Raw genomic sequence first — 25,011 nt, 5'->3', positions numbered from 1 at the left:
TCTTCTATATACTATACGCTGTTGCTAGTATTTGAAGTCAGCTGATGCTATTATAAATGATATCATTTTAAACATGTTTTCTGGTTGTTGGTCTGTGGATATACAGAAATATAGTTGATTTTTATTTGTTGACATTGAGTCCAGTGACTTTTCTAGGTTCATTTATTAATTCTAATAGTTCCGTGTAGATTATTATAGCTTTTCCATGTACACAATCAAATTACCTGAGAAACAGTTTTACTTCTTCCTTTGCAGTCTCCCTTTGCTTCCTTTCTTTTTATTTCTTTTTCTTCCCTGTTGTGTTGGCTTAGACCTCTACTGTAACAAAGAATAGAAGTGGTCATGGCAGGCAACCTTGTCTCATTTCTAATCTCAGTGGGAAAGTTTTCAAAGTGTGACTATTAAATATTATGGTTGCTATGTTTTGTAAATATCCTTTATCAGATTAAGCATGTTCCTTTTGGCTAAGAGTAGTTTTGCGAGTAGATGTTGAATTTGACCAGATGCTTACAGAATAGTTGAATGGAATGTCGGGCTCAGCTCTGCACTTCCCTTTTCTTTTGGATCTTGGTCTCCTATGTCCTCACTGGACACCCTAAGTTCATCCTGTGTCCTTAGGAGCACTCCTTTTTCCAATTGTATCTGGCTTTTCTAGTTCTTGAGGGTTGTTCTGTTACAAGGCAGACCCTCTTTGTAGGAAGTGGTACATGCTAATTGTACTATTTTTGTCGCCCATCAAATATGAGTGAAAGTGTAATGAACCCTCAGAATCCTATTCAACTGTTATTTCTTTGACCTATATTGCTCCTGCCTGATGAACTTCACGAATAGATATTTTTGTTTGTTAAGTCTTGTGGTCTCTAGCACTGTATGCATTATGGAGTATGCATAATGTATATATTATGGAGTCCTAGAAGAGATGCACTTGATATTTAAATGCCTGGTTTTAGGGTAAAAAGATTCTGGTTTTACCTGTTCTTAAAAAAAGAAGAAGAAGAAGAAAGAAAACAACAAAATCTCAAGGAATATAACTGACATTCTTTAAAAAAAAAAAAGCCAATAGGAGTGCCTTTCTTTTTGGGTCCCCAGGGAACACGCCCTCCTCTTTATCTCTTAGTCATTCCCTTCTGTGTATAACAATTGGCAAAGCTTCTCTGTCACTCCTACCTCTTCCCGAGCGGTGATACAGTCTTTATCATGTGAAATCAGAGAATAACAAGAGTTGCTTCTGCAGTCCCTATAGTCAGGAGTATTAGATCCTATATGATCTTAGGACTCATACTAATAAAATGTGAGTCCTCTCACGTGGGAGGAAAGACATTTGGAACCCGAAGACCTAAATTTTAATGCTGGCTCTGTTACTAACCGGCAAGATGACGTGAGAATATAATTTGATCTCTCAGACTTTGGGTTCATCCTCTGAAAAATTAAGTGGTTGGGATTGCTCAGGGAACAGGAAATTTTTTTATGAAAAGGATCAAATAGTAAATACTTTGAGCTTTGTGGGCCATATGGTCTCTCTTGCAGCTACTGGGTCTCTGCTGTTGTAGTGCAAAAGCAGCACAGACAGTAAGTAAACAAAGGTGTTTATTTATAAAACTTTATTTCTGGGCACAGAGATTTGATTTTATACAGTTTTCATGTGTCATAAAATATCATTCTTCTTTTAACTTTTTCCCCCACCATCTAAAAGTGTAAAAACAAACAAAAAGAACAAAACAGACGCATAAGAAGTAAAACCATTTTTAGTCCACAGACCATACAAGAATAGGCAGCAGGCTAGATTTGTCCCCTGGACCCCAGCTTGCCGATCTTGGAACTTGTTGGTTGGTAAAGGCTATTCCGGAGCTCTGTGTTAGGCCTTGATCTTCCTAATCTTTGAAAAAAATTTTTTTTTTCCTGTCCCATGCACATTGTTCAAGAGAGCCTTATTCCTTTCTCTTAAATGAATTCAGAATAAGAAAATAAAATATTTTATTTTCCTTTTATTTCTTCTCTGAGGCTTGCTCTTCATTTTGTAGATCCGAGTTTCTGACACTAGTAATTTCCTCTGTCTGAAGAACTTCTAGCATTTCCTGAAGGGCAAATCTGCTAGCGATAAACTTACTTATTATTTATTTGTCTAAGCAAGTTTATTTGTCCTTCGTTTTGAAGAAGAATCTCACTAGATGTGCAATTCTAGTTTGATGTTTTTTCTGTCAATATTTTAAATATTTCACTTCACTCTGTTGTTTTTGCATGGTTTCTGTTCAGAAGATGTTTATAATTCTTATTCTTGTTTTTTTGTAGGTAAGATTTTTTTTTTCCCTGCGATGTCTTTTGAGATCTTTTCTCTGTCTTTGATTTTTTGCAGTTTAAATATGATGTGCCTTGGTGTTATATATATATTTTTAATTTACAGTGATTGCAGTTATCTGATCTTTCTAGATTTGTGGTTTGGTGTGTATCTGACCTTGGAATGTTCTCATTTATTCCTCCAAATATTTCTTCTCCTTTCTCTTTCTTCTCCTGGTATTCTAATTACACTTATATTATACCTTTTGATATCGTATCATAGTTCCTGGACGTTTTGTCTCAGTTTGTAAAGATTTATTCTTCTCTCTCTGTTTTTTCAGTTTGGGGTTTCTATTTTTTTAATTTAAATTTTAAATAGCTAATATGCAGTAGTTTCAGAAGGAGAATTCAGTGATTCATCACTTACATACAACACCCAATGCTCATCCCAACAAGTGCCCTCCTTAATACCCATCACCCATCTAGCCCATCTCCTACCCACCTCCCTCCGTCAACTCTCAGTTTGTTCTCTTGTGGTTTGTTTCCGTCTCTTCACTCCCCCCCTCCTTCCCGTATGTTCATCTGTTTTGTTTCTTAAATTCCACCTGTAAGTGAAATCATATATTTGTCTTTCTCTGATTGATTTATTTCGCTTAGCATAATATACTCTGCTGAACTCTATCTACATCATTGCAAATGGCAAGATTGCATTGTTTTTGATGGCTGAGTAATATTCCATTGTATATATATTACCTCTTCTTCATCTGTTCATCAGTCAATGGACATTTGGCCTCTTTTCATAGTTTGGCTATTGTTAATAATGCTGCTACAAACATTGGGGTGCAGGTACCTTTTCAAATCTGTAATGTTGTATCCTTTGGGTGAATACCTGATACTACAGTTGCCGGATTATAGGGCAGTTCTATTTTTAGTTGTTTGAGGAACCTTTGTACCCTTCTCCAGAGTGGCTATACCAGTTTGCATTCCCACCAACGGTGCAAGAGGGTTCTCCTTTCTTTGCATCCTTGTCAACACCTGTTGTTTCTTGTGTTGTTAATTTTAGTCATCGTGACACGTGTGAGGTGGTATCTCCTCGTGGTTTTGATTTGCATTTCGTTTGGGGTCTCTATTGACCTTCAGGCTCACTGATTCTTTCCTTGTCCATTTTGAGTTGACCCAACGAGCCCTTAAAAGGCATTTTTCATTTGTTACAGTGTTTTTGACTTCTGACATTTACCTTTTTTTTTTCTAAAGAGTTTCTATCTCTCTGCTTTCATTACTATCTACATTGTCTATTAGAACCCGCAACATACTTAATCATAGTTTTAAAAAATTTCTTGTCTGATAACTTCAACATCTGTGTCCTGAATCTGGTTCTGATGATTGGTTGTCCTTTCAGATTGTGTCTTTTCTTGCCTTTTGTGTGCCTTGTAATTGTCTTGTCAAAAGCCAAACATGGTATATCTGGTAATGGGAATTAAGGTAACTGGGCCTTGAGTGTGAGATTTTATTTAAATTGGCCAAGAGTTGAGCTGTGTTTAATGTTTGCTACAGCTGTAGCTGCTAGAAACTTCAGATTCCCCTCGTGTTCTTGTTTTTGTCTCCTTTCTTGACTTCAAATGAGTCTTCAGAGAGTTTGTGTCTTGGAGGTGTTTGAGCTGTAATCTGTTGTTATACTGGAGCCCCATTCACCCGTGTGGTGGTAGGGGGTGAGTAAGGAGGTATGTGCTGTCATCTTCCAATCAAAAGCAAGAGTGGAGTGACTTCATTCTAGTAAATACAGCAACATGTCCTCTATTGCAGCAGGAGGGAAGACAAAGAACATGGTGGGTTAGGTGAGGGTGCCCGAAGTTGAGAGATTTGCCTTCTGCTGGCTTCCATTTCTTCAATGAATTTTGAAGTGAGCCCATCAACAGCGTGTGCAGCTTGAACAAAGATAAGGTATGGGATGGCCACTTGAGACAAACAGAGAGCAAACTCGGTAGGAAAACATCTAGATTTAATGGGCAGTGTTGATGAAATTTGAAGCTTGTGCTCATGCATTTAAAATGCAGCCAGTCGGTCTGGTTGTGTGATTTCTTTCTCATTCCCGCCACAAAGAGCATACCTGCTTGGGTGTGAGCTTGGGTCTTCAGATATTATATGGATATTGTGTGGTGGATATTCTGGTTCCGTCAACGTTGGAGTTTTGCCTGGAAATCTGCCACAGAAAGAGCATAGTGAGGCAGTTAAGGGTATTTGCAAGGGTGTGACTGTGAGTGGCTAAAATGAAAGGACCAGTGAGAGAAAAACGTGAAGGCAGAGCGAGGAGGAGGAGTAAAGGCTTGTGAGTCCCATGGACTGAATGTCTAAATAAGCTTGAAAAATGTGTGCAGTGAATGTAGAGTAAGTGAACTGGAAAGAACTGGTAAGTGAACTGGGGTGTGAGGTGGTCCAGTCACACTGATGATGGGGTTCAGCACGTGGCCGTGGGAGACGGTGGCCGAGGAAGAGGGTTCAGGTGGGGAAATAGAAGGATGGAGGAACCGGCTTTCCAGATAGGTCTTTGATTCTGATGTTCACGTCACTGAGATTGATGAAGGAGTGAGGGATGGAGAAGAAAACCTCTGAGAACTAGAAGCAGGAGTCCCTGGGGAAATGGGAAGGCTTCACAGGAGGGAGGCAGGATACAGTAGTGAGATTGGGTAGAAAGTGGCGCAGCTAGATGGTCTGAGTGTCACGAGAGCAGGGATTTGTGTAGGAAGACAGGAGGGAAATCACTTGAAGCAGCAATGTGGAGCTGGGACGATGCTTACCTTACTTCCTGGTTCGAGATACGTGGAGTGAGAACAACTGGGCTCCAGGGGAGGGGATGTCCTTGGGGGAAGCCAGGTTTCCATGAAGGTCACTGAAGGTCAAAGTTCAAAGACAAGGTAGAAGGACATAGTGGGCATACTGTTTATGCCCAAAAAGAGTTAGAAAGGCAGGGAGGGTGGATGGGGAGTTGGCAGGGTCTGGGGGTGTCCAGAGCAGTGTGGGGGCCAGAGCCCTGGTGAGAGAGGATGCCTGGGTGGACCTGAACTTTGAGCAGTGATTGCAGCAATAGGACCGTGAACCACATCACAAGGCCAAGCACATCCTGTTATATGAAAAACTTTCTGCTTCTCCCTCCCAGCTTAATTTTTTGGGACTTTTGCTTAATATAAGGAATGTGAAAATATTTATCTTTATAAGCAGCTTGAACAAAAATTTGTTTAGGCTGTAAGGCAGCTGTGGCAACTTAAAGAGGATTATATTTATTTTGTATGTCTTAAGGTTGGGTTGGTAGGGGGAAGTCAGCTTCACTGATGCACTAGGAAGTAGAAGGTAGGAACCACAAATCAGTTGAGGACCTACTAAGTACCAGTTGAACTATGTACCAGAAGTACCTACTACTAGGTACTTCCTATGCGATATATAAGTGCTAACTACTTTATATTTAAATATATACTTAAATTTCATATATTCACAAAATTGTGTCTTAAATTCTTTCTATAGGTGATGTCACTGGAGACCACGTTGGAAAGTGTGGGCACTGGAATCGGTCCTGGGTTTGGATTTTAGTTTCTTGGTTGACAAGCTATTTTACTTTTGGCAACTTTGGGCCTCAGTTTTCTCATCTGTAGATTGGGGATAATAACAGCCACCTATTAAGAGTTGCTGTGGCGCATTGCTCGGGTGATTCTAAGGAGCAGGCAAGGCTGAGAACCCCTGATACCGGTGATCAGCATTTACTCCGTTTTATAGATGAGGAGACCAAGGCTCAGAGAGGCTAAGTAAGCATAGAACTAAGTTGTTTGTGGCCACATAGCACTAAGTGGCATGGCCAGGATTGGGAGCCTGTTCTTTGACTCCAGGACCCTTGCTCTTTTCAGTGCAGTCTCTTCCTAAATACAAGGGAGTCTGAAGGAGCCCCACCTCCACGTGGCTGCCCAGACAGTAGGCAGCATGGGATGGGGTGAAGGGGTTAGGTGAAGAGAAGGCAGGCTCCATGGAATCTAGGGCAGTGGTTTCCAGACCTGACTGGGCTTTCACATCACCTGGGGACTGTTTAAATGATAAATCTCCAGGGGCCACCGTAGGCCCACCAGATCAGAATTTCTGACACCTGGGACCCAGGAACATGGATCTTTAGAGTCAAGCCCAGGTGCTTCTGAGGCTGCTGGTCTGGTTCAATTCCTTGGACCAGCTTTCGGGAACCATCAAATGCTAACCAAAGTCCTGAGATGATCAAACGATTATATCCTGGGTGCCCAGCATTTTCACCAAAATTGGCCCCTAAGGATTGAGCTCTCGCATCTTGCTTTAAGATCTTTGGCGTCTCTCGCTCTGTCACTGAGCAGCTAGACTTTGAGTTCGTCTGTATAGGAAGTGTCACATTGGCAGACCACTATAACAGAAAGAAGTATTTGTTCTTCAGAACCGTTGTTCTTTCTTCTCCCCCCTGGAGGTTCCTGCCCTCTCAGTCAGATTAGAGCTATGTAAACAAGCTTGTACTACTGAGCTAGCACACTTCTTGTAAAGTTTTTTTCTCCCCAAAGTGCTTAACATTGCTGATGTCAGAAAAAAAAAAAAATCCATTGGGTTTTAATGGGCCGAAGCAGTGTGAGGTTGATACAATATGGGGGAGCGGAAATCACATCAACAGAAATTCTTATTTGGTAGCACAGATATTCAGACTGTGTTACAGTCAGGCTTTGATTACCTCTCTTGTAAGATATTTCCCTGAATAGGGTTTTGAGGGCTAGACACAAAGAAGGGCAGGCAGGATGTTTAAGGATTTTAGCTTCATGTGACAGTGATCTCGGTGGCATTGGAGTGTCACTGCAGTGGTCTGCCTCTTAGGTGTACGTCAGGATCACCTGAGAAGCTTGTTAAATAGCTGATGGCTCCATCTCAGAATCCCTGAGGTGGGGGAAGCGTTTCTCCAATGATTCTGATGCTGATGGCCTGGGAATTTCACTTGGCCAAATAGTGGCTGGAAACCAGACTGCTGGTCAGTTGCTGCGTTCATTCCGCGCTAGGGAATTTGCATGCCCTATTTTATTTCCTCTTCAAAAACAACTCTGCAAAGTAGAGGACTCTCACCTTCCAGGTGAAGAGCTGGAAGGTGGGGGAAGGTGGGGGGAGGTACTCAATTGCCAAGGCAGTCTTGGTGTGGCCAGAGCTGAGATGCTATTTCCTATCTGACTTCAAAGCCACTTCCTTTTCCACATCATGGAGGTCTTTCTACCTGCTGGGCTCAGCATTGTTATCTGCTGGACCCTAGTCTTGGCTACTCCAGAGAGGCTGGCATTACAAAGGAAAACAGCTGGCATTTGTTGTAACTGCAAGCTACAACTGAAATAGAAGTTTGGAGTAAATTGCAGTCCCAACTTGCAGAAGATTTACTAATCAGTTTGAGTCATAGATACTCAATTGTTCTGTTATTGACAAGGTGTCTCCTCACTATACTTTCCATCCTCCCACATGTTCCTTCTTATCTAAATTGCTCATGGATTCCAAAAGTGGATTCCTGAGTTCAGGGCTGGCCCATATCAATAAATTCTGGGGAAAAGTGTGATTCTGTCCGTAGGTCTTTGTCAAGAAAGAGCCTTCTTTGTGGGGCAGTTTCAGTGGCTTGTTATCTGGATGGGTATTCCAGAAGGAGTGCGCTGCATCTTGGTAGAATCTTATCAATTCCATCATTCATTTAAAAATATCTGAGTACCTACAAGGTGTGCCACACCTTGTTCTAGGTGCAGGATGAACCCCACCAACAAAGACTCTGCCCAAGCAGAACTGGCTTTAGTAGAGGAGATTCCTGATAAACAAGTAAACAAAGAGAGGTGCAAAGCCCTGTTATTTCTCACTCCACGTTTGTCCCATTTAATCTCCTTGAGATCAGATCAGTCCTCATGGTTTTTTTTTCTTTTGGGTGCCTACAGCTTCTGGGGCTTCACGTGGCCATGCTTGATGCCCGTGTTGTCCCCTAGGCTGGAATGGCCTCTTCTGCTTCCCCCAGACTCCTCTTCATCCTTTGCTGTCATCTCAGTTGCCAGCTTCTGCCCTGCGCCGGCATAACCAAATACCCACACATTACAACGTCCTGTTTCTGTGGACATGTCTGTCACTCTTCCTGGACTCTCAACACTTTAATGAGATCATCTGTGTCTGATTTATCTTTATATCTCCAGGGCCTACCATATCTTCATATCTCCAGCCCACCTTGCGAGTGGATGCTCAGGGCGTTTGCTCCAAGAAGAAATGTTGAGTCCCACTGCCCCTGGTGGTGGGTGGTGGTATTACAGAAATCGCTTCAAGGTTGGGGATGCTGAGTCTGGGAGAGGATGCTTCACTCCAGCAGTTTGGTGACTCCTTGACAAGCTCAGCATGAGTGATGCCATAAATGGAGGACATGGGCTAGGATAAAGAGAGGTGGTGCGGAACATTCTGATGAGCATTTGAAGGAAAGTTTTGAGGTTCCAGGGCAGAGCTGGAAGGAATACTGGAGATGTGGGGTTTTACAGCTATTGTCCACTTGGGGTCTGGGGAAGTTGTGACTTGACCTGGTTCTGACAGCTAGTCAATTGCACACAAGGTAGGAGACCAAGGCCACCCAGTTCAGAAGGCTTTCCGCTATGCTGGGACTATAGTGACAGATAAGGAAACACAGGCACAGGGAGGTGAAGTAACTTGTTCCAGATCATGCTGCTTGGAAGTGGTGCAAACTAATTTTGGATGTGGATCTGTCTGATAACAGACTCCAGCTTGTAACCACTGTGCTACCTGTCTGTCTCTTCTCGGAGTTTTCAAAAATCAAGCCCTGAACACGTTTTTAGCTTCTCCCTTGGTTAGCTGTAAGCCATTTTAGGAAAAGAATATCATTAATGTGTTTCCTTTCTACTGAAATGTAGTTTTGTGTTTCTTTCTACTGAAATGTAGTTTTGTGTAGTTTTGTAGTTTTGTGAAATGTAGTTTTGTACTGAAAAACATTCACGTTCTTTAAATATTAAAATAAAAGGCCCTGACTTATTTACTGTGTGCATATATACATGTAGCATAAATAAGATGAAGTTTTTGGTTTTCACTACCATGAAATTTAAACTATTCCTATTTCATTTCTATCATATTTCATTTAAAAATAAATATTTTAGGGGTGCTTAGGTGGCTCAGTTGGTTAAGTGTCTGCTTGATTTCAGCTCAGGTGATGATTTCATGTTTTGTGGGTTCTAGCCCCATGTCGGGCTCTGTGCTGACAGTGCAGAGCCTGCTTGGGATTCTCTCCCTTCCTCTTCTCTCTGCCCCTCCCCTGCTCATGCTGTCTCATTCTCTCTCTCAAAAAATAAATAAGTAAACTTAAAAAACTAATAAATATTTCATATATTGTAATGAATGAGAATCTAGCCCTTTAATGTCACGAGCCCTAGCTTCCTAGTCAATGAATGTAATTAGAACATCCTTACCTGTGTAGGTTTTGCATCCCATTTGTCTAACATCTGTTGACGCATGGGCTTGAAAGTGGTTATATCATTATTTTAGCAATGATTCTTTCTAGACACAGAAAAGTTGAATGACATTGAGCTGCCAGAGGAACCAAAAATAGAAGTTTTTCTCCTATATACTAGATTCACTGAAATTCCTAATAGGGAGACTTGTCTGCCTGCACTTGGTAGTCTAAAGTCCTAGTCTTGGACCATCAGCCTATTATAACACTAGAAATGTTTCTGTGCGTGCGTGCGTGCGTGTGTGTGTGTGTGTTGGGGGAATTGGCCAGGAAGAGGCGAAGGCAGGGCTAACAGGATTGTTTTTAGGTCATTCCCAACCTTGTTGTTATAACAACAAGGGAGATAATATGGTCATTATTATGGTGGGAGATAATATGGTCATTAAAGTCAAGTGTTCATTTAAAAATAAAGCCAGAGACCCAAAATGCCTCTGTTGCATAGATAAATGAGCATACATAAATGGACTCAGTTTTTGTTTTTCATGCTCTGTCGTATTCTGTATTGAGGCAAAGGACTAGGCAAATAAGTAGCTGTTCATTAAAAATAAAACAGCGTGTTATTCATTTAACTTTAAAAGCCACTGATTGGAATTAATAATTAGCTTTTCCATGTAACACTATATTCACAGAAACCCTGATATTACAGTACATAGAGGTAAGAGCACGTTCTTTATCTCTTCATGTAATCTAACTTTTAAAATGCGTCTTAATTCACAAATGACAAAGAAAGCACGCAGCATTCAAACGGTATACTTTGGGCATTTAAATTCTTAGCACAAATGACAAATTCCTATCTCTTCCCCATCTTCTGCCCAAATTTGTTTTTATGGAATGACCTTTGGTACCAACTTATTTTATAATAAAATATTTCCTGAGCTTTTATTTTAAATTGAAATGGCCTTTTCTGTCAAGTGTGGTATTTGTAAAAGTTTCTTTGATGAAAAGCCTATGGATTTTGTGCAAATAACCCAGGCAGGCTCTTAGCTTAGAGATAACATTTGTATAGGACTTTTATGGCTTTATATGATACCTTTACACTCAGTTTATTAGACCCTTACCTGTGAATACTCAGTAGAATTCACATTTTACTGATGAGAGCAGTGTAGAGAGAGGTGCCTTGGTGTGGTTCTGGGTACACAGCAGGCATTCAACATTTTGTTTTAAAAGGAAGTTAACAAAGAGAACCCAACAGGTTATTTAACTTGTGCGAAGTCACACAGCAAATATAGTGTGATACCAAGAACTGAACTTCTTTACCCAAAAATTCCATATGTTGTCACTGTTATCTTTTGAGGCTTTTTAAAAAGGTCAAATTAAAAAATATTCATTCTACTTAATTGAGGTAAAATTCACACAACCTAAAATTAACGACTTCGAAGCATACATTTCAGTAGCATTTAATACATTCACAATGGTCTGCATCCATCGCCTTTATCTAGTTCCAAAATGTTTCGTTATCTCAGAGGGGATCCCAAGTCCATTAAGCAGTGGCCCCATTCCATCCTCTGCCCAGCTGTTGGAAACTACCTGTCTGCTTCCTGTCTCGATAGATTTACCTATTCTAGATATTTAACGTAAATGGAATCCTACAATGTGTGACTGCCTTCGTCTGTTCAGGCTGCTATGACAGAATATCCTAGATTGGCTGGCTTACAAACAACAGAAATTTATTTCTCACAGTTCTGGCGATCAAGGCTTCAAAAGATTTGGTGTGTGGTGAGAGTCTGTTTCCTGGTTCATGGATGACTTTATTCTTGCCGTGTCCTTATATGGTGGGAGGGAGCTCTCTGGGCGTCTTTTTTTATAAGGGCACTAATCAGCTCCCAAAGGCCCTACCTTCTAATACCATCAAGCCAGGGGTTAGGATTTCAACATATGGATTTTGTTGGAACATAAACGTCCAGTCCATTGCAGTGACCTTTGTGTTTGGCTTCTTTCACTAAGCATAATGTTTTCAAGACCAATCTGTGTTGTAGCATGTATCAGCACTTTATTACTTTTTACGGATGAACTTTATTCCATTGTAGGGAGAGACGATATTTGGTTTATCCATCGATTGATGGACACTGAGCTGTTTCTATTTTTTGGCTATTGTGAATAGTGCTACTGGGAACATTTATGTTCAAATATTTGTTGGAATACTTGTTTTCAGTTCTTTGGGGGGTATAGTTGAATTTTCAAGTTACATGGTAATTCTATATTTAACTTTTGAGGAACCACCAAACTGTTTTTTCATAGCAACTGAACCATTTTACATTCCTATCAACAAGGTACAAGTGTTCAGATTTCCCCACATCCTTTGCCACACTTGTTATTTGAGGTTTTTCTCTTTTAGTATGACCGTCCTAGTGGGTATGAAGTGGTCTTTCCTTGTGGTTTTGATCTGCATTTCCCTAGTAAAATATTCAGATTTGAGTGCATAGAATTAATCAAGAAGTGAGCTTTGGTAAGACAAAATCAACATCACAATGATTGGCTTCATCTGTCCTCAGGAGATTATTTAAGACGGCATAAGCTCACCTCTAGGGTACATGATTCTGGGCTGAAAATAAAGAACATGTTGCTTTGGGATTAGGAGAATGTATGTGGATCAAGACCCCAGTTATCCCCTAGATATTTTTTTAAGATACTGCTTAAATTAATGTGGAAAAATGAGAAATTTATCATGTTTTATTTTCATATCACCTGCCAAAAGTACTTCTTTGCATGGCAGGACTTTCTTTGTATAATTTTTTCATGTCTTAACGGTCTATTCATTTATTTTTGCAGTGTGAGTGAAGACATCCGGGATGGCTCAGGGATCTGGGGATCAAAGAGCAGTGGGGATTGCTGACCCAGAGGACAGTTCTCCAAACATGATAGTCTACCGCAAAGTAAGGCCTCTTATTGAATGCTGGCGGTGCTGCTTGTGTATGTGTTTGTGTTCCGTGTAGGGTTGACTGATGGTTGACAGCTTGACAAATGTTTTCTGCTTAAACTGATAAATGAATATCGTTTTCTTCTCGTGTCCTCTGATTTTCCAATTCTAAAATTCAAAGAAGTTAGGTTTTGTCATACTTGATATTGAACACTTGAAAAATACGATTTGATTTTCTTTAAAGATTTTGTTTTTAAGTAATCTCTCCACCCAACGTGGGGCTTGCACGTACAACCCTGAGATAAAGGGTCGCATGCTCTACAGACTGAGCCAGCCAGGCTCCCCCGCTTTGGTTTTCTTTAAACACAGAGATTGCCTAAGCAGTGCAGATGGAGACGTATTCTCCTTCAGTGTCAAGGCCTTTGTGTAACATTTATCAACTGATTGTTTTTGAACCCATAGTATGTATAAGATCTGGTCTAGATGCCGTGGGAGATACAGAGGTATGCATGAATTAGATGTCTGTGGTTGGTGAAGACAAGAGATGTACACAAATGCAGAGTCTGTAATAGTCTAAGTGTTAATTTCCAAAAGAGAAGTGCAAATACGGTATTATATGAAATCAGAGGAGGGAGTGATTACTTCCAGGCTCAGAGGCCAGGTGTGGACTGGTGGCGTGGTCTTTGAATTCACATTTTAAAGGATGGGTAGGACTGCTTTATGTGGAAAGTGGAAAGAACAACATTCCAGTGGCGAGATGCATTGAGCAAAGGCAAAGGGCTGGAGAAAGTGAACAGCAACCAGAACTAGTGAGCTTGGGCATAGGTGAGTTACATGGAGTAACGGAGGTAAGATTTTGGGAAGACAGTTTGGATGGAGCCAGATTTTAGAATGTTGAATCACAGACAATTTAATCATGAAAAACTTTTGTGCCGGGAGTTGCAAAATCAACATTTCCCTTTGGGATTATGAGTCTTGCCCCACTGTGCCAGATACATTGTAGTGAAGGTAGACTGGAGGCTTAATGGGGGAAGGGGGTGGTGGTGGTATTTCTGTACCTGTGAGAAAGAAGGAGGATACTAATCTAGCAGGGGAAATGCCCCTCAGAATTGAGTGGGACTGAGCAACGGAATTAAAGAGTCTAAATTAAAAATGTCTTGGAAACTGAATGGATATAGAATTAGGAGGGAATAGAGAATTAAAGGTGGCTGTTACACAGCCACTTTGGGTTACACTGGCAAGACACTGATGCTATTAATTCAAATAGGGACATTTGGAAGGATGTTTTAAAGGAAGGAGATATGGCACATAAGTTTTATTCGTGCACATGTTGAATTTGAGGGAATAACTGCTTATTAATACACGTTTAATGCTTGCATGTGTGGGAAAATTTGATCTAACTAGATTACGTTATTAATAAGGAAAATTGGTTAATGTTCATTCACTTCACTAAATATTTGAGTTGTCTGCTGGGTTCTGTGTATTCTGCAAGACTGTGTGTTTGATCTCTGCTAATCATATGGGCAAGGTTGAACTAGATATTCCTGGATGATCAATGTGGTGAATTTTTCTCTTTCCTTATAAAAATAGAACTCAAAACTAATTTCGCTCTGAGTATCAAATTCCTTCATTCTTTGCTTTGTAAGAGAATGCTTAGATAACCCATCTCTAACAGAGAAGCCTATTAAAGTGTAATAAAGAAAAAAGAGATTCAAATGGCTAACAAATTGGTGAGGCGTACAGAATAATACAAAGATGTGTATTCCTCATTACCGTCTTAACCCACCCCACGCCAGGGAAACCCTAAGCCAAGATCATAGGAACATGAGCTTTGGAATCAGACCTAGGTTAAAATTATTGCAATGCTACCACTTCCTAGTGATGTGACCTTGAGTTAGTTATTAATTCTGTGAGCCTCAGTTTCTTCATTTTTAAAAAGAAAAATAAAAGGGGGGGGGGAGGAAGGACAGTACCTCATGGGGTTATTGTGAAGATTAATTTAGATAAAGTAAATGAGGAACTTAATGAAATCTTCTTTTTTTTTTCTTTAGGGTCTTATAAAAACAGTGTCATTTGGAGAAAGGAGATAAATTATAAGATGTTTAAATATTGGTACTATTAATACGTTGACTTAAGTATGCTCATACAGTGAGTTGCCTTTTTAAGACACAGGAAAACAATACAGATATTTTTGTATTATTCGGGAGATTGTAAACTAATGGGTTATTAAAGGTTGGTAAGAAATGTAAAGGTCATGCAATGCAAACACCTTTCTACTAGAATATTTGGGATTATGTTGAAAGGAAAACTTCCTACAGGTTTGTGCAAACTTGATTTTTACTTTTTAGGTGGTAGCAGGGGACTCTTGGTTTAATTTAGATACAAAGCTGTCAATTACCATAGTTCTTCAAAGATATGACGACTAGCCTCTTGGTTTCTATACTGGAAACATATCTCGCTTCCTTTTGACAAATTTGCATGTGGGATATTTATGTGTTCATGTTATTTGTCATAACAGTTAATTGCTATAAAAGGGATATTACGTCTGTTCAATCTATTAGGAAGAAAGAAGGCATTGCTTAGTATGGGTCTAGGACCTGGAATCATTTAAACCTAGTTAATTTGACTAATTTAAGCCATGGTTACGTTTCAGTCATGGGATATTTACCTAGTTCTCTACTCGCAGTGCTGTAGACCAGCCGTTGGCTACAACCAATACAACCAATGTTGTAGGACACTATCCTCAAGGTGTCAGTAAAGATTAAACCTTGAAACCAAGGTCAATTTAAGACATGTACGTACTATGGAAGTCCTCTTTTATAGTGTTTTTTTTCAAGTTGTAAGCTCTAAAACCAAGCCTTTTCTTAGAGGTCCACAACAAAAATTTACATTAAAAATTATGCAAATAGTACTTTCCTTTTTGTTGTCTTTCTCTGGTTGTTTCTTACTCATGTCAGATGTTTTTAGTGTGACGTTTTTGCTTGCATTGTGTTGTGTTGATTCACATGCTGACATTTAAAAAGCCAGATCTAGAGAAATGGAGCTTTTGGGTGAACTTCCGAGTCATAAGTGGGATGATTATGTCCACAACGTTGTTGTGACTTTTAAATGCCATTTAGGGTGGTAACCTTCTGACATATGAGTAATGATGGGTGGGTTTCTCAGGCCTACACCTTCAGAATACTCTTCATTTTCTTTTCATGTTTTCTGTGTCATTAACTGAGAAGTTGTACTTTCCCAAGGCATGATTTATTTATTGAGTTGAACAGACTTTCTCATTTAGTTTTTCCATCCTTCACATTCACATTTTGGATTGGAGGTGTATATGAAAAATGTATTGGTCACATTAAAAATCTATTTAAAAGAAACCTTAATTATTCATTAAGGCACCCAAACCCTGTTAACCTTTTTTTAATATTCGTGGATCCAAAAGATCCTGGGTCATTGAATTGCCCAACGTAGGGATGATATTTGAACCTGGCTGGATGTCAGATCATTTAGGTGTGTTTTATAACAATATTGATCCTCAAGAGATCCTCCATCCCTCCCTCCCCAAGGCATTTTTGTTTCATATGTCTGAGCTGGGTCTTGGGAACCTGAGTTTTAAACTCTTTCTCAGGAGAATCTGGGCTCGAAGCACTTATTCAGTATGTTTTACAATGTCCAGGTAGAGTACACGTAGCACCGTAATGGGAAAGTTAATGTTTTGAAGTGGGTTTTTGATTTTATAATTATTTATAGATCTCTCAGATGTAGAAGAACCAGGCTTCTGTCATGGAGTTACATGTAAGGGATTTTAGTAACCCCTTCAGAGGAGCAAAGTAAAGTATGGAGAAGGTGCGTAACTTGCATGAAGTTACTCAGCAGTTTCCCAGTGAAGCCATGATTGGGTCCAGGTGGCCTAACTGCCCCCCTCGGCGTCCCTTCCACCACCATGTTATCAACTGCAAACTACCATTGCCACATTGTTGGGGTTCAGCAGACACTGGATAAGTTAAATAAGTGAAAGTACCGTGCGGCCGATCTTTGCTTTTCATGCTTAGTCTGAGAGATTTGACTTGGGTTGACTTTGAACATTTGTAATGCGAAAGCTTCATTCTACTTGCTGGTGCTCTTGCTTCTTGGTTAAAGATTTTCGAAAATGTTTACTTTCTTTTTTAAACCCAGAATTCTTTTGAGTACAAGTAGGTTGCTTTCTGATTTTGTTTAGTTCTCTGAGTGGTGTTAATAATGTCTCTTGAGAAATTTCCAACTGGACTGGTGATTTGATTTGGTAGAACTCTGAGCAATTAGATTGTAGTTGGATGGAGAAAATTGTAGCTTAACTTGACCCAGACTTGGGTCAGGAGATGGGATGGTGTGATGGAAGATGCCAAACAGGGAGCAGAGAGCTCTGGGTATCTGGCCCTAGCTCCTACACGTACTGCTTTGGTTCTCTGGATGGGGAACTTCATTTTCCCAGCTCTGTTTCTCATTTTGACTTCCTCGTCTCTACTTTGTTTCCTCCTTCCTTCCCAACCACAAAATACTCCTTACACAAAAAGAATACGTTCAGTGTCCACATAAAGTAGAAAGAAGCATGATAAAATGAACCCCGTGTGCCTACCAACCCACCAACATAATAAATAAAATATTACTTTGGCTTCGTTTCCTCTTCTGTAAAGTGAGGGGATTGGACTAAATATTGTAAACATACTTTTCTGCAATGATTTAAAAGGTTCATTCTGTAAGTTTTTAATCATAGATTAATTCACTTCTCTGCTGTCAAAACAATGTTGTGAGACTGTAGACACGTGTAAGGGTCTTTAGAACTTTTCTAGAAATATTTCAAACAGTCCTATGTAACTGAAATTGGACTGAGATAAAACCTAATGTCGTTAGGCATCAGAAGAAAAATTCTAGTTGCAATGATTTAACATTCAACAGTTAAAGTATCTTCTTGGTGGTGACCTGTTTCTTTGGCTTGCTAGTAATATTTAAGACATTGGTATAATTATCATTTGGCAGTACTGATTGTATGTTAGACAGCAGGAACAGTGTCAGCAGCACTGGATATTGTCAGTAATATATAGCGTTAGGGATGAATTAGAAGTTTTAGAGAAAGAAGAAAACGCCAGTGTGCTTGTCTGTCATTGCTGGCTTCCTTCACTTGTTAGTTTCTACTGATTTACTCCTTTTCTGCTGGAAGTTGGGTCTTGCCTTTGTGTTGACCTGATACTCCAAGGTCACTTCCCCTAATGTTCTAGGACCCTGGAAGCCCTGGGCAGAAGCTGCTTTAGGCACATTTCCAAAAAGTAAACGTGGTCCTATTTTAGTTACACAGGCAGTGGGATGCTGCAAGAAGGGGAAAACATTTAGCTTGGAAGAGGCAAGCCTGATGAGCACGCTGGGAATAGGACACTGTTTTGGAATTCACAGAAGGCAGTTGTGGTGGCCAGCGCAGCCGAGAGTCAGGGAACCTACAGATTCTGGTGACCAAGGCACAGTAAGGACTAGAAACCATCTAATCAGCAAATATGTATCGAGTATCATTTGTGTGCCAGACACCGTTGAGTGCTAGGAATGCAAGATAAGGTCTGTGCCCTGAAAAAAACCCGTGGGCTAATGGAGCAGAGATGGGTAACTAGACAATCGCAAGAGGCCATCGCTAGAGGTGAGCCGAGGAATGATGAAGGAGGTCGAAGGGTCATGAAATCCATATCAAGAGAGAGGATGGGGGCGCCTGGGTGGCTCAGTTGGTCAAGCATCTGACTTTGGCTCAGGTCATGATCTCACGGTTCATGAGTTTGAGCCCTGCCTTAGGCTCTGTGCTGACTGCTCAGAGCCTGGAGCCTGCTTCAGGTTCTGTCTCCCTCTCTCTGCCCCTCCCCTGCTCACGCTCTGTCTCTCTCTTTCAAAAATAAACAGTAAAACAAAAAAGAGAGAGAGAGGATGATGATGTCATAGAAGACAGCCCAGGGGATTTGGCACCTGCCTTAATTCATGAAAGATGAATAGGAATTAACCTGGCAGAGAAGGGGAGAAAAAGCGTAGGAGGCATACGGACTACCACATGGAAAGGGACAGAGTTGTGATGTTATAAACTGAGTTCTGGGAACTTCAAGTGGCTGTTCTCTTGGAGCTAGGTTTATGTGATGGGGGCTGAGAAATAAAGCTAGCTGGGGAGATTAGGACTGGATCACAAAGGACCTTATACATCATGCCGAAGATTTAGGACATCATGCGGGAATCTTCCTTTTGTGCCTGCATGCCCATGTTCTACCCCCTCCATACTGCTCTCTGCCCCAGGAGGTAGACTACATCTGCAGGGATCCTGGAATCTCTGGCTTTGAATCAGATTGGCTCAGTAGAAGCCTGGGGAGAGACGAAAGGAAGGAAGAAGAGCAAAGCCAGATATTTCTTCCCCTGGCTCCCTCTAGAGTTTTGCACTACCTGTGTCGCTTTACTGAAGGTTGTTCCTCCCAGGGCAGGTTGTTCTCCTCTGGGTCCTGATACCCTTTTCCTCTCCTCAACTTTTTGGGCGTCTGGGTAGCTCCCGTTTGTATAGTCTTCCATTGCTGTATAATCAATTACCCCAAAATGTAATGGGGTTAATTGGCTTTACCATGATGTTTATTATGTCACAGTTTCCATGGGTCATTAATCTAAGGTGGGTCCTCTGGGTCAGTGTCTCTCAAAAGACGACAGTCACGACATTGGCTGGGATTGCAGTTTCATCTGAAGGCTCACCTGGGGCGAGGCTCACTTCAAGCTCACTCCTGTGGTTGCTGGGTGGGTTCAGTTCCTTGAGTGCTGTGGGGCGATGGCCTCCATTCCTCCGTTCCTCCACTGTCAGTTTCTTGCTGCATGTGTTTCTCCACGGGACAGCTCACAACATGGCAGCTCGTTTTGACAGAGTGAGCAAGGAAGAAGAGTAAGAAAGGGGGTTGGTGGTGGGAGTCTCACTCTTTTATAACCCAGCCTTGGACATGACATCCTATATCCCTTCTGTTAGGAAGGAGCAGGTCAGTGGGTCCACTGCTAGGTGAGGGGTTTTGCACAACTCAGAGGTTCCGAGTGTTTCCTTATGGTTCTCCTGTACTCTGCCACTTCTTGATACTTGGTCCTTTTTGAAATAAACCTTTCTTGAATTGTCCTATGTGTGCCATCTGTTTCCTGATAAAGCTCTGACTCACGCAGGTATTAACCCCAAAGCAGAGGAAAACCACTGAGGCCTTGTTTTTCTTCATAAGGAAATTCACCGCAAAAAAGTTTGAAGTGGGGAAGTCATATGGTCAATGTGGAGAATGCACTTATGCAGAGAGGGTGTAAGAGAAATGGTAAAATTAGTAGGTCAAATGGTTTGGTGAGTTTACAGGAATCCAGGTGAGGGAAAACTGGTGGCCATATCATGGCAGTGGTGATGTAGATGAGTGGTATGTTTGAGAGACGTTTAGGAGGTAGAATCAACAGGATTTGGTGACTGCTAAGATGTAGGGTGGATTTGAGGGGAATAAGGAGGTATCTTTTCACCAGGCCGTACCTGGGAAATGGCGGAAGGTCTCTTGGAACCAACAAAATTTTGGACCAAGTAACTGTAGAGCTGGGTTGCCTGCCCTTCTTCTCCTTGTGTGTAGAGAAGTCAAGTGTCACACAAAGAGTATGTAACTAGACCAGGGTGTCTGGGTATTGATTGCGGCCACACCATTAGCTCGTTTTGGCCACGCATGAGTTGCTTCTGTTTTAAGTCGAGCTCTGCCATTTGAAGTGAGGGGTGAGCTAGGCTGGGTGATCTCGAAAGTACTTTCAGTTCTCACGTGCCAGGGCTTTCATAATCTAAAATAAAGACATCCACGTTTCCTTACCTGTTTATTGTTTCATAGCCCTCTTTGTTTTCTTTCACATTTTCCTTAAAAAGTTAACCCAAGCAAAATTTTTAAAAGTCAGGTAAATCAGTATGTCTCAAACAAATGCTTTTTGCTCTTGGACATTTAGGGCTTCTTTTCTTTTTTTCCTTTAACATTAAATAAATTACCCAAGGACTAACTTCAGAGAGTATTCTGGGTAACTAATTTAATTGTTCAATCTGCATTTTAAGATTCCTTTCGTTAAATAGCTCGAAGGTTTTTTATTGCCTTAGGAAACAACTGTTCTGTTTTCCTTTTCCCCTAGGATTGGACTTGCCAGAGGAGAAGCACCCCATCACATTCTCTTGGTTGGCAGGAGACAGGAGTGTGGGCAAGTCCCGGACTAGTGGTATCAGTGTCCGCAGATGAAAGGGCTGGTATTTTTAGTTTCGAGAATAGCTCAGTGTGGTTTAATATGATGTGTTTCCACGAGTATAACTTTCTAATTTGGAAAGCCTTTGGTGTGTTCAAGGCTTCATTTCATTTTTCCAGTTTTTCCCCCGCATTTCATTTCAAGGAGTCTAAGATTTTACATTTTGGCAGTTTATTACCTTCACTATCGACACGTCTTTGTAGTATCCCTTACAGCACAGAGAGCTTGCACGGTCATAGGGTTCAGTCCCCGTTCTCAGGATTTTGAACAAGAAATACTAGAATCTAACAGATATCCGTGAAGGGAAAATAACGAAGTGTTTCACTCATTGTGGGATAGGTGGATTGTTTTTTAAAAAATCTGTTTGCCAATATAAATCAAAACTGAAATTGGAAAAGTCTTTTGATTCACATCCTCACTTCTAAAAATGTATTACAATAAGGGAATGGAAAAAATATACAAAGATATAAGTATAGACTTAGACATACACTCACTCCAAGACAATATTCACACCTCTGTGGTGAATAACATCAAAAGATATAAATCAATCAAATATCTGTTGAAAATGAATTAAAGGGGCGCCTGGGTGGCTCAGTCGGTTAAGCGTCCGACTTCGGCTCAGGTCATGATCTCACGGTCCGTGAGTTCGAGCCCCGCGTCGGGCTCTGTGCTGACAGCTCAGAGCCTGGGGCCTGCTTCGGATTCTGTGTCTCCCTCTCTCTCTGACCCTCCCCCATTCATGCTCTGTCTCTCCCTGTCTCAAAAATAAATAAACATTAAAAAAAAATTTAAAAAAAAAAGAAAATGAATTAAATACTCATGGGGGGTATAGGGTTTATATTTGGGGTAACCCACCAGTTAGGTTACTGGGTCCCTGTTCTGGTATATCTACTAATTTTCTTGAAAGGAAGATGGTTACTGACACCCGGGGATATGGTCTGATTGAATAGTCTGTGTTTTTAAAACCCTACAAGACTTTGCCATTTTTGTTTTATAACATTTTTGTTTTATTTGCTAAACATAATGGTTATGTAGATTTACTAAAAAATTATTGTTGGGGCGCCTAGGTGGCTCAGTTGGTTAAGCATCCAACTTTTGATTTCGTCTCAGGTCATGACCTCACAGTTCGTGGGGATCAAGCCCCACATCTAGCTCTGCACTGATAGAGCACAGCCTGCTTGAGATTCTCTTTCCCTCTCTCTCTGCCCCCACTGCCCCCCGTGCTCTCTGTCTTCCTCAAAATAAATAAATAAACATTAAAAAAATAAATATTGTTTTCATTTTTTTATTTTCTACATCTCTGTGCTTACCTCTGGGACCTTTTTTCTTTGGTCTGGAGAACTACCTTTAGTATTTTCTTGAGCGCAAGTCTGCTGGTGCAAGATTAAGGAAGATAATAAGGATTTATTGGCTCCCCACTCGATACCAAATACAGTGCTGGGTACTGTGCATACATCGAATCATGCGATCAGCAGAATAGCTTGTTAGGCAAATGGCGGTCAGCCTGTATGACATACAAGGAAACAGGATCAGAAGGAGTAAATGACTGGTATTGAGTTTTGAGTCTGGGTTTGCTTTATTCTAAAGTCTGTAATTTTGTTTTCAAATAAATTGAATTATGTTAAAAAAAAAACAAAGGAAATCTCAAAGTTGTTTGTAGTTAATTATAGGAAGGTTGGTATTGACAGGGTGGGCTTACAGAGGAGGAAGGAATTTCAGGAGAAATGGTTCGAATTGCATCTATAAGAAAGGGGAGAATTTAATTCTGTAGGAAAAGCCAAGAAATGATTCTAGGTGATGGGGTTGTGTAAGCAAGGTTTGGTGATAAGAAAACCTAGGTGTATTTAGGAGGCAGTGTATTTTACAGCACTAAATCTAGGAGGTATGCCTCATGTAATAACAGCCTTATTCTTCATATGGAGAACCTGAGGCAAGAAATCACTAAACATTTCTAGTTCTGAAACTCACATGGTAAAATATTGGTACAGCTGAGCTTTCTGCCAACTTTCTTTCTTTCCTTTTAAAAATTCCTTGTTTTCCATTTTAAGAGTAATAATTCATTTTCAAAAGAATATATGAACTAAAAAAAAATCTCATTTATTCCTACCATGCAAATATGACCACAGTTAACATTTTGGTCTATTTCCTTCCAGTCTTTATATATATATGGGCTATATATGTATATATATATATATATACATATATGTATATATATATATATATATATATATATGTATATATGTGTGTGTGTGTGTGTGTGTGTATGTATATATACATATAAAGCCCTGATATATATATAAATAATCAGGCTATATATATCAGGGCTTTATATGTATATATATATTTATCAGGGCTAGAAAGAAGAACAAAGCTGGAGGTATCACAATCCCAGATTTTGAAATACACTATAAAGCTGTAGTAATCAAAAGTGTATGGTACTGGCACAAAATAGACACAGAGATCACTAGAGCAGCATGGAAAACCCAGAAATAAACCCACAATTAGATGGTCAATTAACATAACAAAGGTCTATAACAAAGGGAGCAAGAATATACAACGGGGAAGACAGTCTCTTCAGTAAATGGTGCTGGGAGAACTGGACAGCTACATGCAGAAGAATGAAACTGGACCACTTCCTCACACCACACACAAAAATAAACTCAAAATGGATTAAAGACTACATGTGATACCTGAAACCATGGGAATCCTAGGAGAAAACATAGTAACTTCCTTGACAGCAGTTCTAGAAACATTTTTCTAGAAATGTTTCCTCAGGCAAGGGAAAAAAAAGCAAAATTAAACTATTGGGACTATACCCAAATAAAAGGCTTTTGCACAATGAAGGAAACCACCAACAAAACAAAAAGGCAACCTACTGAATGGGAGAAGATATTTGCAAATGATACATTCTATACGGGGTTGTTATCCAAAATATATGTACAAGTCATACAGCACAACAAAAAAACCTCCAAATAATCCAGTCAAAAGATGGGCAGAGGGCCTGAATAGACATTTTCCAAAGACATACAGATGGCCAACGGAAACATAAAAAGGTGACTAACATCACTAATCATCAGGGAAATGCAAATTAAAACCACAATGAGGTATCACTTTACATCTGACAGAATGGCTAGACTCAAAAAATACAAGAAACAACAAACATTGGCGGGGATGTGGAGAAAAATGGTGGGAATGGAAATTGGTGCAGGCGCTGTGGAAAACAGTATGGAAGTTCCTCAGATAATTAAAAATTGAGTTACCATATGATCTAGTAATTCCTCTGCTGGGTATTTACCCAAAGAAAATTAACACTAGTTTGAAACAATATATGCACTCCTGTGTTTATTGTAGCATTGTTTGTAATAACCAAGATATGGAAGCAACCCAAGTGTACATCCATTGATGAATGGATAAAGAAAGATATTACCAGCCATGAAAAAGAATAAAATCTTACTATTTGCAACAACGTGGATGGACCTAGATGGTACAATGCTAAGGAAATAACACAGATACCATGTGATTTCACTCATATGTGGAATTTAAGAAACAAAGAGCCAGACAAAAAACCCCACTCTTTAAAAAAAATTTTTAATATATATTTATTTTTGAGAGAGAGAGCGTGAGTGGGGGAGGGGCAGAGAGAGAGGGAGACACAGAATCTGAAGCAGGCTCCAGGCTCCGAGCTGTCAGCCCAGAGCCCGACGCGGGGCTCGAACTCCCAAACTGCAATACCATGATCTGAGCCAAAGTCGGACGCTTAACCAACCGAGCCACCCAGGTGCCCCCAAAACCCAGTCTTTAAAAAAATTTTTTTATTTATTTGTTTTGAGAGAGAGAGATGACACGAGAGGGGGAGGGGGAGAGAGAATCCCAAGTAGGCTCTGCATTGCCAGCGTAGAACCCAACGTGTGGCTCGAACGCACGAACCATGAGATCATGACCTGACATGAAACCAAGAGTCAGATGCTTAACTGACTGATCCACCCAGGTGCCCCTAAACACCACCCCCCCCCCGCCCCCCAGCTCGTAAATACAGAGAACAAACTGGTGGTTGACAGGGGAGGTGGGTGGAGGATGGGTGAAACAGATAAAGGGGATTAAGAATACACTTATTGAG

The 25,011-nt window shown here is 40.5% G+C and overlaps 1 protein-coding gene across 13 annotated transcripts in view; it reads left to right on the top strand.

Moving 5' to 3' along the window:
- Positions 1-25,011, top strand: part of RGS6 (regulator of G protein signaling 6) — a 599,839-nt gene that overhangs the window by 42,828 nt on the left and 532,000 nt on the right. For all 13 annotated transcript variants that reach the window (XM_086709359.1, XM_086709357.1, XM_086709358.1 and 10 more), the window contains one exon: positions 12,548-12,651. In XM_086709359.1, coding sequence (XP_086565485.1) covers positions 12,568-12,651 — 84 coding nt within the window. In that variant the 5' untranslated portion in view covers positions 12,548-12,567. Of the gene's footprint in view, positions 1-12,547; positions 12,652-25,011 lie in introns of those variants that run through there.

The sequence above is a fragment of the Puma concolor genome, chromosome B3 (genome assembly GCF_028749965.1).
Source record: "Puma concolor isolate L17-30 chromosome B3, mPumCon1.1.hap2, whole genome shotgun sequence".
Lineage (NCBI taxonomy): Eukaryota > Metazoa > Chordata > Mammalia > Carnivora > Felidae > Puma > Puma concolor.
This window is presented reverse-complemented; position numbering and strand designations above follow the sequence as displayed.